The sequence below is a fragment of the Bos taurus genome, chromosome 3 (genome assembly GCF_002263795.3).
Source record: "Bos taurus isolate L1 Dominette 01449 registration number 42190680 breed Hereford chromosome 3, ARS-UCD2.0, whole genome shotgun sequence".
In the NCBI taxonomy this organism is placed as follows: domain Eukaryota; kingdom Metazoa; phylum Chordata; class Mammalia; order Artiodactyla; family Bovidae; genus Bos; species Bos taurus.
Window position 1 is genome coordinate 6,761,584 of NC_037330.1, and position 13,408 is coordinate 6,774,991.

Sequence of the window (13,408 nt, forward strand, 5' to 3'; positions counted from 1 at the left end):
GCCTTCCAATGGAGGGCGTGTGGGTTTGAGCCTTTGTTGGAGAACTAAGGTCTCACATGCCACAGAATGCAGCCAAATTTTTTTTTAATGTTGGACCATTTCCTACTTTATGCTATCACTTATATGTAGAATCTAAAAAAAGCCAAACTCAGAGAAACAAAGTGGTAGTTATCATGGGAAGGGGGTGGGTTGGAATGGAGGAGTATTAATCAAAAGGTACAAACTTACAGTTATAAGATGAATAAGTTCTGGGGATCTAATATACAGCATGGTGGTTATAGCTGATAATACTATATTTTATACCAAAGTATAGATATTAAATATTCTTACCACAAAGAAGAAATTATATGCCAGGATGAAGATGTTAGTTAATGCTATGATGATGATCATTTTGCAGCATATAAATGTATCAGATCAGCAGGCTGTACACCTTAAACTTACACAATGTTGTATGTTATTTGAGCCGGGAGTCACACCACATTCCCAGGCACAAGCTCTACTCTGGGGCTCAAACAGGAGCGTGAGTGGAGATCGAGCCCCGAAGATGAGTTCTGAAACGTCCTCTGAGCTGCTGAGTGGGAAAGGGTGTACAAGGAGCTAAGGCCTGTCACGTAGTTCACACACCTGGGGTCTCAGGGTGTGAGGCTCCCTGCACTGGTGGAGCAACAGATTCGAGGGCTCCAAAACACGAGCCGTACTGCAGTGTCTGCTTTCTACGACAGGACTGATAGATGGTAGACAGATAGACAGACAGACAGACAAGAGGTAAACACATGATGAAGAGGTAGATAGGAGGCGATATTTATTTAGATGATACAGATTTAATATAAAAAGAAACAGTTTCATAAATGTTGCTATAATAGTTAACTGCATTTATTTGGAAAAAATAGCACCATAATTTCCCCTTGGTGACAACACAGAAAGTAGGCAAAAAAAGCCACCCTTAGGATTTCCTGCCCTAAAAAAAAAGATGGAAAATTTGAGTACCTCTATTTCTCCCAAGTCCCTCTGAAGTGACTATAACTGACAGATAGTAGAGTTAGCATTTTCCCCCCAAATCTGATTATTAGCAAAAATCACCTTTTTCTCTGAAGCAGAGTTGGAGGTATATCGCACTTTAAGAAATGCCTGAACTTGCCAAGGTCATAAATCATGAAAAGTTTATCCGCATTACACAATAAATCTTTGAACAAGCCTTCAGTGCTGAGTACCTTTGAATAACAAGTTTCCACACAGTACATTTAAAATAACATTCAGTATACAAAAATGTTCCATCTACTTACCAAACTCATAAATCGTGGAGAGAGTCTCCACATTACAAAATAATTCTTCACTTTGCAAAAGGATCTGCTGCTAAGTTCCTTTGATAGAAAATCCTTCCAATAATTCAGAATATGATTCAGTATACCTAAATCCAGTTTATGCTCAACTTTCCAGGAATACAGCTTGTGTACCAAGCAGGCAACATCTGGTTTGGCAGATGGTCATTCTTCCCAGATAATCCATCCTTCCAGGTCTAAAAGCTAGAGATAATCTGAGGTGACTACCACTTTATGGAAAAACAAAGTCTCAGAGTTCCCTGAGGGATCTTTACACTGAGCCTGTGAAAGGAGCCAAATAGGAAGTGCCTGCCCTTCTAGAAAATCAGCTGTGGCCTGCAGCCAGGGTCCCTCCACCTAAACCCGGGTAGACCATCCTGCAGGAAGGGGTGGGGGCCCTGGAAAGGCTGGAGTGGGAAGGGAAATGAGATAAAGGGACTTGGGTCAAACAGGAGCCAATCTGAGGTGCGGCGTGTGCACAGCTGGGCATGGTATGCTTGTCCTCGTGTGTGTATTGAAGAGCCTGGTGGGGAGAAGAGAAGCCACATGCTCTATGACCATAGATTTTCATTCAGGGGCCATTCAGGGCATTAAAGGCTTGTTTTCCTCTCTGCTGAGTCATTTTTCATTTCAGATTCAACAAATAAAAAGCACAATCTTTGGAGTATTTAATACTCAGCAAACAAATATGCAGAAATGAGCTTAGTTTTGGCAGAAGAAGAGCCATACACACACACACACATACACCCCCTCACTGTACCGAACATCCTCCTGTTTTATATTGATTCCCAAGGATTTGTTGATGTCTTCCTCATTCCCAACTTTCCTCTGGGAATCCCAATCTCTTGCCTCTCAAAATGTAGCTGCTTAGTGCTGAGCCAAAGACCTGGGTTGGCCCGGTCTGTAAGTGTTTAAGCACACAGGATGTTCCCCAGATGACCCAAGCTGACCCTCGCTGCTGAGAGGAGGAGGACACAGCCGGCTGTGCTCCTGCCTTCGTTAGAAGAGTACTTTGCTTTCCTCACCCTTGTCATCTGTAAAATGGAGACAACTAGAGGTCACTGAGTGAGATCCCTGTGTGGAAGACACCCCTCCTGCCAGAGCAGAGGGGACCACAGAACATCCGTGGTGTGACATCATTTGTCTGCCATCCTTTCTAAGGATATAATCGCTATAATGCCTTCATGAGATGAGGAGGAGGGAGGGAAAATATTGATACAAAGTGAAGGCGGGGTGTTTTCTAAACCCAAAAGGCTCTGTTAGAAGCTCATCCCTTGGCCTGCTGAAACCCCCAGCAGAGCCTTCGGCCTCTCTGAGTTCTAGCAGCCTCGGCTCTCCACCAGGCTGTCTCACTCCCACCCTGACTTCCAGGCTCCCACACTTGAGCACCTTCCCCACCCCGCCTCTCTCATTCTCTTGCCCCATCCCACCCTCTACCCAGGCTCCTCAGACCCCTGAGCCAAGTCCTGGGGAGCAGAGGGCTGCCTGGAGGCATTCAACAGAAGGGTTGACTGACGGTCTGTCAGAAGGTTTTGGAGGTTACGAAATAAAGATTGCTAAGTCACTTCAGTCGTGTCCGACTCTGTGTGACCCCACAGACGGCAGTCCACCAGGCTCCTCCGTCCCTGGGATTCTCCAGGCAAGAACACTGGAGTGGGTTGCCATTTCCTTCTCCAACACATGAAAGTGAAAAATGAAAGTGAAATCGCTCAGTTGTGTCTGACTCTTCACGACCCCGTGGACTGCAGCCTACCAGGCTCCTCCATCCATGGGATTTTCCAGGCAAGAGTAATGGAGTGGGGTGCCATCACCTTCTCCGATGAAATAAAGATAGTAGTCCTCAAAATTATGGACTCACAGCCACAAGAGCTTGAAGGTACCTGAAAACTCAACTGTATTAATCCTCTGTGGTTAAAGGTAAGGAAGGTCAGTCAGCCCCCAAAGCAGAGAGGCCTCCGTGGGGGCAACAGCTGGTCAGAGGCAGGGCCAGGCCTCTGGTCACCCAGGCTAGCATGGGTTCTCTGATGACACTGCCTCCCTTGGCCTAGCCTTCTGCTTTTCTTTCCTCAAACTCAGCACACGCACCTGCTTTAGCCCCATCTGTCTTGGTAACTGATCTCTTTAAACCAGAGTGAAGTTATTTGGAAAATCTCTGTGATGGTTTTCAAATGTGTATACAAATGCATGACCTGGAGCCATGTGTTCATGGAAAGCTGGCATCTCGTTTCCCTCCTCCTGAATACAAGCTCAACAGGGTGCCTCGCCTCTAACAAAATTAAAACAGGAAGAGTGATGGCTGTGAACCTCCAGAGCTGGGTCCCAGAAGGTAACCCGCACCCACCGGGCTCTCTCACAGACTTGCCCTGCGAACGCACTGCCAGGCAATATGGGAGCCCTGGCCATGTGGAAAAGCCAGACACAGGTCTTTTGGCAGATGCCATTGCCAAGGTCCCTGCAGGCAGCAGCAGAAACTCACACACTTGTGAGTGAGGAAGGCACCCAGGTGACTCCAGCCTCAGCCATCAACTGTTACAATCCCAGGAGAGACCGTGGGCAAGACAGCTGAGCTGAGCCCAGTCCCCAGAAACAGAAGCGATAACAAGAATGACATGATTGCTGTCTGTTAAGTCACTAAGTTGTGAGGTGATTCATCACATGGCAAAAAATTACTGGAACAACCTCCTTGGGTAAAGAAGGCACAGCTTCCTGCAGACCCAAGGATTGGGTTTTGAATGCTGCCTGGTTTTTATTCGTCAGCAATCTGTCCATTGCCTCAAAGTCTAGGGGTAAGATGGAAACAATACTGAGCAAGAGACACGGCTCTCTCATTAAACCCAGAGGTGGGCTGAAAGACTAACCATCCACATGTAAAGTGCCTTTCCCCTGAGGGCTTGGTAGTGAATCTGGAAGCAGCATCTTACTCACTATATCACCCCTTCCTATTGCCCCTGGGTCCCTGCACCCCATGCTTGACCACCTCTCTCTCCAACAACTCCTTCCCAGACACCAGGCCCAAAGCCAGACTTTCCAGGTTTGAATCCTGCACCAGTTATGTGACCACACACCTGCACCTGGACTCTGTAGGAGTGTCGCGAGGATGGAATGAGTTATTACATAGCAAGTACTTAGAACAATGTCCGGCTCATACATTTTCACAGATATTTAAATTTCTACTTCATTTTTACTATGTACATCTCCTTGTCTCAATAAATTTGCAAGTTACAGGCAAAAACATGCCTCCTCAGTCACCACCTTCTACGTGCACCGGTTCACACCTGCACGGTGGGTGCTCAGGAACACTTGCAGTTGATGGGCAGGTCATTTCAATAGTAACAAAACAGGCAACACCAGCAATACAAACTCCTTGCCTTTGACAAGCACACTAAACCTCGTCGGGAACATCCTAGGAGTGATGCTGTCTCTGGAGAAAGTGACTTGACCCTGTGCGTACAGTCATTCACAAGTCATGAAAGACTCAGCACTTAACTATGAACCAGCGCAGCACAAACCAGCCTGGGGCTGAGGAGAGCAGGGCTAGGCCGTGTCTGGAGGGACAGTGATGTGATCATACTGCTAGAGCAAGTGCTGTTCTGTCCCCATGTGAGAGTGCACACGTCCCAACAACATTTCAATCCAGCCACCCAAAGCCACGAGGGCCAAGACCTGGTTCCAGCCATGCCATGTCCACGAGGGCTGCCTTATTCTTGGGGTCCATGGAAGTGCTGGCCTCTTAAGAACACATGTCTCCATCAGGCTGCTTATTAATTTGCATAGGCCCAATCAATGTGAAGTAAATTTGATCTCATCCATCCATAAGAAACCCTCCTGAGCCTCAGAAGAGATTAGGTGTGATGCCAGGGAACCCTGCTTCAGGTCCCTGCAGGAGGCCCACCAGCCAGCATCTCCCCTTTCAACAAAGGGACCTAGGTGTCTTTCCCTTAACATATTCAGGGACTCCCGAATACAAGGGTTAACACCAGTGCTTTTGCCACAGAAGAATGGAGATCCCTCACCTTCTCTGAGACCATCAGCTGAACGAGGAAGCAAGGATTTCACCTCTTAGGGCTTTGCAACTGTATTCTGTAGTGAAAACTTCAGCCATGATACAGGTCAGGCACTTCAGCCAGATACTAATTGATCTCTGGGTTGAAGGACACTTTTCTATAGATCTGGAAAGTATGAAATATGGATAAAAGTAGAAAATGGTGTCACAATTATAGTTAACTGAGATGATGCATGTAAAGGACTTATAGCACCGGTGCCTGGGAGATAGTAAGTACCTGTTAGTGTTTAGTTGTTAGTTGTAGTACTATGAGGCTCCAATACCTTGACTACCTGATACAAACGGCTGACTCATTGGAAAGGACCCTGATGCTGGGAAAGATTGATGGCCAAAGGAGAAGAGCACAGCAGTAGATGAGACGGTTAGAAAGCATCACCAATTCAATGGACATGAAATTGGGCGAACTCCGGGAGACGGTAAGGGACAGGGAGGCCTGGCGTGCTACAGTCCATGGGGTCACAGAGTCACACACGACCTAGCGACTGAATAACAACAAGTGTTGCTATGAATAGAATGGTGCACAGGAACAAAAACAGCTCAGCAGTTGAGGTGACACATATATACGGAAAATCTGTTGTGAGCCCCGTACAGGTTGAGTCATCTGGAGGCAATACAACAAAAAAGCATCAGGAGAGTTACGTGGCTGGCACGTGCAAACATTTGGAAAAGTGAAGATAGCAAGTTCATGGCAGGTCATAGCTACAGGGATGGTGCGATAGAGGAGGAGACACACAAGTGGGCCTGGATGAATAATGGACTTTAGGAAAGACCTAGAAGGAAAAAGAAAAAGCAAAGAATTCTGAAAAACTGCAAAGTTTGACGGGGCTGGCCAATGAAAGAGGTAAAGACTTACTAAGACCTTCAAGGCTGAGAAAAAGAAAGAAGGGAATTCAGCACTGACCAGCTTATTTGCCATCACTACCAAGCTCAGATACCTCATAGCCCCTTTTGGGGACCTGAAGCTCTTCCTACGCTTAAGAGTCTTAAGAAAAACAAGCAAGGCAAGGACATGGAGCAGTAGTGATAAACAATCTTCTCACTTTGCTCTGAGTTTAGGGGTGGCAGAGCAAAGCAGAAGATGCGGTATTATGCAGTTCTTGTCATGGGGACATATAGACACTAAATGTAAAGGGGGCCCCACCACCTTAGACAAATATAGCCCAAGAGTCCCTGCCCAAACCCCAGAGCCCAGAAGTTTCATTCAGCAGTTGGGTCAGGACCAAATGTCTGGGACTCCTTTCCTGGTTTCCTACCCTTCTCTTCAAGCAAGTCACTCCCTCCTCACCTGCAGCTCCTGCAATCCTTGCCAAAATAATAATGTCACTGATCACGAGAAGTCTGGCCTCTAACCCTTTGCATTTCACGCTTCCTTCATATTGCTAGCTGGCATTCCCTTCTATGTTACTTTCACTGGAAGCCTCTGAACCAGAAAATATAAGTTTATTTAAGACTATGAAACATCTGCAGACTTCATCTGACTTCAGGAAGTTTCCCTGTGCGTCACCAATGCCTGGCACTTACTCCTGATGTGTGAAGAGCCTCCTCTCTCCCACCTGCCAGGCTTAATCCTCCCCACTTCCTAGCTCAGCTCCTAACCCCTACATTGCCAAGGACAAGTGAGAGACCAAAAGCGTGCCTGATCCTGGTCTCAAAGCCTGAGATCTTGGTCTCAAAGACTGAGAATGGGGATTCTCTGTCTCAGAAAGTTCTAATCAACTCCACCTCTCCTGCAGAAAGACTCACACCTTCCAGTTCCTTTGAATGAGACCTCATGGCTTTAGAGCTGTCCCTTTTCACCAAGTAGATCCATGCTTTTGTTCAAACTCATGCTCTGAACACCTATCTGACTTGCCCCATCCCACCTTTGGCCTCAGATGATGGCCTTGGAGATATATATAGATATGAATAGAACATTTGTTAGTAGCAATATTTCTCTGGACGCCCCTCCCCGCTAGGCTGTGTGAGCGCCTGCAGGCAGGGACCTTGTCACGCCCTCTTTGAATTTTCAAAGCATAGTCTGGAGACAATCAGCGAACATGTTAGGCAGATGAACAGATGTCCAGAGGGATCCTTAGGATCCAGGAGAGGCTGTTGGCCTGTCCATCTCCCTGCTGACAGCTGAGAAGATGGAGTGCGCCGGCTTCTTCAATTAGTCTCTCCCCTCCATTTTGGCAGTGCTTCCAGGTCAAAATGGAGTCTCCTCGCTCAACTCCTTTGCATCTATGCCCCGTAACATAGCAGATACCATCCACTGACTGATATATTCCCTAACTGTGCTTGTATGTATGTGGGACAATCTTATCTCCTCAGTAAAACTGTGAGTTCCAAAGGGCAGGGATATTTCTTATCTCAGCACTTATGAGAGCCACAGTAGAGATTTCTGGAGCACGTATTACACAGTAGGCAATACGCTCGGTGTTACATGAATTTTCTCAGCCCCCATAACAACTCTCGGAAGTGTTTATTATTGTTGTCCTCATTTTGCAGACGAGAAGACAGAAACACAGAGAACAGATAATTTGTCCAAGATCACACAAGTGGCAAGTGCAACAGCATTCAGTAAATGGCTACCCACCGGAAGGCCGATGAGGTCTGGGGGCTGCACTCTGCCATGCTCTCCCCACCCAGTCCACTCAAACTGCACATTGTCACTGGGCACAAAGTTAAGTTCAGCTCGCCTACACTTGCAAGATTGCTATCACACTGCCAGCAAGTGAATCTGCCTTCAGGGGGCGGTCCCCCTGGCCTCCACCTTTTCTTTAAATTGAAGTATAGTCAATTTACAATGTTGTGTCAGTTTCTGGTATACATCAAAGTGATTCAGTTATATTCACAGTGATTTACACACACACACACACACACACACACATATGGATATATGGTTTTTCATGTTCTTTCCCATTCTGGTTTATCATAAGATATTGAAAGCAGTTCCCTGTGCTATACAATAGGACCTTGCTATTTATTTTATATACAGTAGTGTATACCTGTTAATCCCAAACTCCTAATTTATCCCTCCCCAGCCCCTTTCCCATTTGGTAACCATAAGTTCGCTTTCTGTATCTGTGAGTCTGCTTCTGTTTTGCAAACAAGTTTATTTGTATCATATGTTAGATTACACATACAAGAGACATCATGGTATTTGTCTTTCACTTTCTGACTTACTTCACTTAGTATGATCCTCTTTGGGTTCATTCATGCTGCTGCAAATGGCAGTATTTCATTCTTTTTTATGGCTGCATGACACTCCATTGTGTAAATATCCCACATTTTCATTATCCACTCATCTGAGGATAAACATTTAAGGTGGCTCCTATGTCTTTGGGGCTTCCCTGGTAGCTCGGATATTGTAAACAATGCTGCTATGAACATTGGGGTGCCTTTATCTCTTTTCATGAGAATCTTCTCCAGACACATACCTAGGAGTGAGACTACAAGATCATATGCCGCTGCCTGCACCTCGTGCTCCTTGATTCCCACTGGCTGACCTGGAGCCCCTCAGGTACCTGACCTCAGAGCTGCACTTGGCATCACAGCACTGAGACAGCTCTGTGTTCCCATCTGCCCCTTCTCCTCACAAACACAGGCAGTTCAATGTAGTAGAAAGGTCTGGGCAGGGACGGGCGATTCTGTGGCTCTTGAAACTTAGACAGTTGGAAGGGCCCCTTCGCTTAAGAAACAGAATACAAAATTACAGATACAAAATGAAGTTCGCAGCCTCAAAAGGATCTTGAATTAATGAGGAGGGCAGAAGCAGAAGCTGTACCTACTATCGCAAATCCATCTAAGGGCCTGCATTCTAGTCCCAACCCTTCCACTACCATGCTACAGCCTGAGCAATCCCTTTCCTTGAGCAAGCTCAGCTCCCTCCTGGTTCAAGTGAGCGGGCTGGGAGGAGAAAGAGTGGGGGAGCTCTGCAGCCTGTCTCAGCCCTGGAACTCTGAACTCTATCAGCCATGGTCCAAACACTTTCCCAGGCTCCCTGCAACATCACAGAACTGCCCCTGATCCGGGAGGGATGCTACTCCTCCCTCCAGCCCAAAGCATATACTGTATTACAGTAATGAGAGCTTAGCTTGCTTTAAATATCACAAAACAAAAACAACAGCAGCCCTGGTTCATCATCATTCCCTGCCCAGACCACAGAGGAGAACGCCGCCAGACCCACACCAGGGCAGAGATGGAGAGCAGAGCCCACACAGCCCCTTTCAGGAATCCATTGGCCCGTGTCTAGAGCGAAAATCACTCGTGGCAGAGGTTGTGAAGAGCCAGTCAGAGGCAGATCCCACAAGGTCGCTCTGGGACACAGAGGCCCTTAGATGGAGTGAGGCTGGAGGTCAGGGTCCTGGATCCACCACGGCCGAGCTGGTGCCAAGCCTGAGGCTTCAGGAACCGCGGTCTCTCACCTCTGGGAGAGCCAGAGAAGTCCAGCCAAAGGTCTCTGCAGAAGGAGGCTCATCTCCCTCCGGGTCCTGGGAGGCATCCGCTGAGCAGAAGAGCAAGCATTCATCAGAAAGGAAGGAACCGTGGGGACGTGGAAGGGACTTTCTCCCTCAGGGCTCCCCAAAACCAAAGGACAAATCCTCAGGGGAACCTAGCAGACCCTACAAGTTTCATTCTTAAAGCAAGAAATAACTAAACTGTTAAGCTCAGCATGAAGAGACCCTGGTTAACTCATGTTTTATAAAACGGTCTATGACAGATCAGAGGTGCCGTCAGTCATTTGATGTTGACGTGTGTCAAACTGCAGAGTAGGACATGCCCACAGCAACCCTCCACAGACAGAGACGAGACACACACGCACGCTCTGCACATCTGGCTCCCCTGCCCCTCACGGCTCTCAGGCCATGTGACACCACTGCTCTAAGGCTGGCCCTGGTGACCGGGGAACATGGCATTTAGAACACATGGGGGTTGCGGCCAGGGAAGTGCCCTTTCTACACCGTGCCAACCCCAGACTCCGAACCTCTAATGCATAATGTTCCCACCAGAGACAGGAGTGATGAGGGGAGTGGCCAGTGATCTGTGTTTGACAGCAAACACACGTGGGCACCTCTTTCCTAAGCCTTGGGTTCTTTTCAGGCTGAGGATGTTGAGTTATTGAGAAATAACTATGCCAGTCAGACATTTTAAAAGGGAAGTGGAAAGTCTGAAGTCAAATGAAGGACTGAGCTCCTTTCACCGGGACCCTGCTCACCAGTGACGACAGGAATGTGCATTGAGATCCAATGGCGGGTGATGTCACCAATCCATGGGGATCCCAGCCTGTTCACAGGGAACAGAACTAGGCTTGAGGGAGGCAGAGACTCTGAAGAAGGCTGGTGTTGGGTGCAGCAGAAGAAACTACTGTAAAATTCATTACACAGGGAAACCAGGACCTGGAACACCCGGTTCCTAGCACACAGCCTGGCCTACTCTTGAATTTACTCTCCAGTGCAAAGATAGCACTGATCCTTGATCTCTGCTGAATCCCCAACATCTAACAGGCTGCCTGACATGGAGCAAGTGCTCGGGAAATCTATTGAATTAATGTATAGCAGTCTGCCTGCAATGCAGAAGACCTGGGCTCAATCCCTGGGTTGGGAAGATCCCCTGGAGAAGGAAATGGCAACTCCAGTATTATCCCTGGAGAATCCCATGGACAGAGGAGCCTGGTGGGCTACGGTCCATGGGGTCACAAAGAGTCAGACAGGATGGAGCGACTCAGCACAAGCACACACAAGGTGCCCAATAAAGAAGGCTGAGTGCCGAAGAAGACTCTTAAGAGTCCCTTGGACAGCAGGAGATCAAACTAGTCAATCCTAAAGGAAATCAACCCTGAATATTCACTGGAAGGACTAATGCTGAAGCTGAAGCTCCAATACTTTGGCCACCTGATGTGAAGAGCCGACTCATTGGAAAAGACCTTGATGCTGGGAATGATTGAGGGCAGGAAGAGAAAGAGGTGACAGAGGATAAGGTGGTTGGATGTCATCACCAGCTCAGTGGACATGAGTTTGAGCAAACTCCAGGGGATAGTGAAGGACAGAGAAGCCTGGCATGCTGTAGTTCATGGGGTCACAAATAGTGGGACATGACTTAGCAACTGAACAACAACCAATGTGCCTAATAAACTCTTGTTCCATTTTTTACATTCTTAATCTCCACCACCTCAGGAACTTAAGCTGACTGTGGGTTTGTGAACTGTTCGCCACTTGTGGCTGGAACTCAATGAACAATACTGTTTTGGAGCACACCTGTGTCTCACTTATACTTACCACCCTTCCAACATAACAGCAAGCCTTCCATTGCCTTCCCGTCTCTGAGCTCCTCATTGATTATATTTTCCTTTGGATTGGAAGTTAATTTTTTTAATATGATGCAGTCTTGTCTCTCTTTTTATCCCATTTCTACAGTGCCAAGTATATTCATCCCATTACAAACTCACTGAGATTGGACTGAGTTCTACATCCTTTGTAGACACCATGGCACCCAGCAAGATGCTTTATCTATCTCTGAACAAACCTCACAGCCTCTTTCTCCCAAGATCTGACCTCCATGGTTATACTGAATTCCTCATTACTCAATATGGTCTTTTCTCTTTAAACATCTTTCCAACTTTCAAAAAGAAACAAAAAACTTGAAATATTCATTAACCAGCTTTTATTGAGAACTATACCAGGTACAGTGTGCTAAGTGGCAAAAGAGAAAAAATGAACACACACATTAGAGATCAGAAATGCCACAGTTTAAGCCTCCTTCTCTACTAAGGCCAAAAGAGTTACCTAGCTAAGTGATCTAGTGGAAACAGTATCTGACCAGCTGCTCAATTAACGGTGTAACCTTGGATGAACTAAATATTCCCCCTGATATCCTATTAATCTGAAAAATAAAGGAGAGGAACACCAAGGACATGCCCGCTCTCATTTTTTGTTCCTTCTTGACAATAAGCAGTACCAAAGTTTATGTAATTACATTCTATGGTAAAGAGTAAAAGTTCTGTAGAATTGAGAGAAGAATGAGAGCTATAAGGTTGAAATCATTGGCAGGTAAAATTTAAACTGCCATTGGCAGTAACTATCCTTAAGCCCACATTGACAAACTGCATACTCAAGACTTTACCAGTGATACACACGCAATGAATTATCTATACTCAGAGTCACATATATGATCTAGTTGGGTTGACAGCATCCAGGCAAAATGAGAGTGATGGACAGGGAAGCCTGGCACGCTATAGTCCGTGGGGTCGCAAAGAGTCAGACATGACTGAGCGACTGAACTGAACTGATAAGACTTTATGTTATGTTGCTCTTGGTCATTTTGCACTCATTGGTTCTAAGGGCTGCAACTATAATTTGATTTCATAGCAGGAGGAAAAAGAAAAAGATCTAAAGAGTGTCTCCTTTTTTTTTTTTTCCAGATCATGGAAGAATTTAAATTTTTTCAAAGGAGAATGGAAGAAATAATCCAAGATGGAAGACAGAGTGACAGTAATTATAAAGGAGTAAAGATAAGAAAAATGGCTCAGTACTTGATGCACAAGGATGCTGGGAAGAAAAGTAAGATAAAGGAGTAAGAAAAGAACTCAAAATTGTACAACTGGAACTTATAAGAAGAAGGAGACTTTCCTCAGAGAAGGCATATAAGACTTTGTGGAATTCCAAGGAAGAAGAACCTCCAGGATCCACAGGTTCAAAAAGTTTAATATTCAACAAGTGGGAAGGGAGGAGAGGATACTTCTCTACAAAGCAACCAAGAGCATTCATTGAAGGAGACTTTGGAATATTTCAACTGGAAAAAAGAAGAATCTACTGGGAGTTGATGGTCTTTATAGACATGATACACTGTCCTGAAGTAGAAGGATCCAGATCATGCAACAGACCTGTAAACTCATAGCTAAGGAAGTTTCGAAGAGGAAGATATTGACCAAAACTAAAGGGGAGCATCCTAAAAATTAGAATCACCCAAAATTGGTATGTGTTTCTTTGTGAGGCTATGAGCTCCTCATTACTGGAAGTGCTTATTCAAGTGCTGCTGCTGCTGCTAA

General features: G+C 46.2%; 1 protein-coding gene across 5 annotated transcripts in view; it reads right to left on the reverse strand.

Annotated features, from left to right (window-relative positions):
• Positions 1–13,408, reverse strand: part of DDR2 (discoidin domain receptor tyrosine kinase 2) — a 182,496-nt gene that overhangs the window by 90,287 nt on the left and 78,801 nt on the right. For 2 of the 5 annotated variants that reach the window (XM_005203519.5, XM_005203518.5), the window contains exon 1: positions 1,284–1,536. In XM_005203519.5, the coding sequence (XP_005203576.1) occupies positions 1,284–1,316 (33 nt within the window). In that variant the 5' untranslated portion in view covers positions 1,317–1,536. 5 annotated transcript variants of the gene reach the window in all.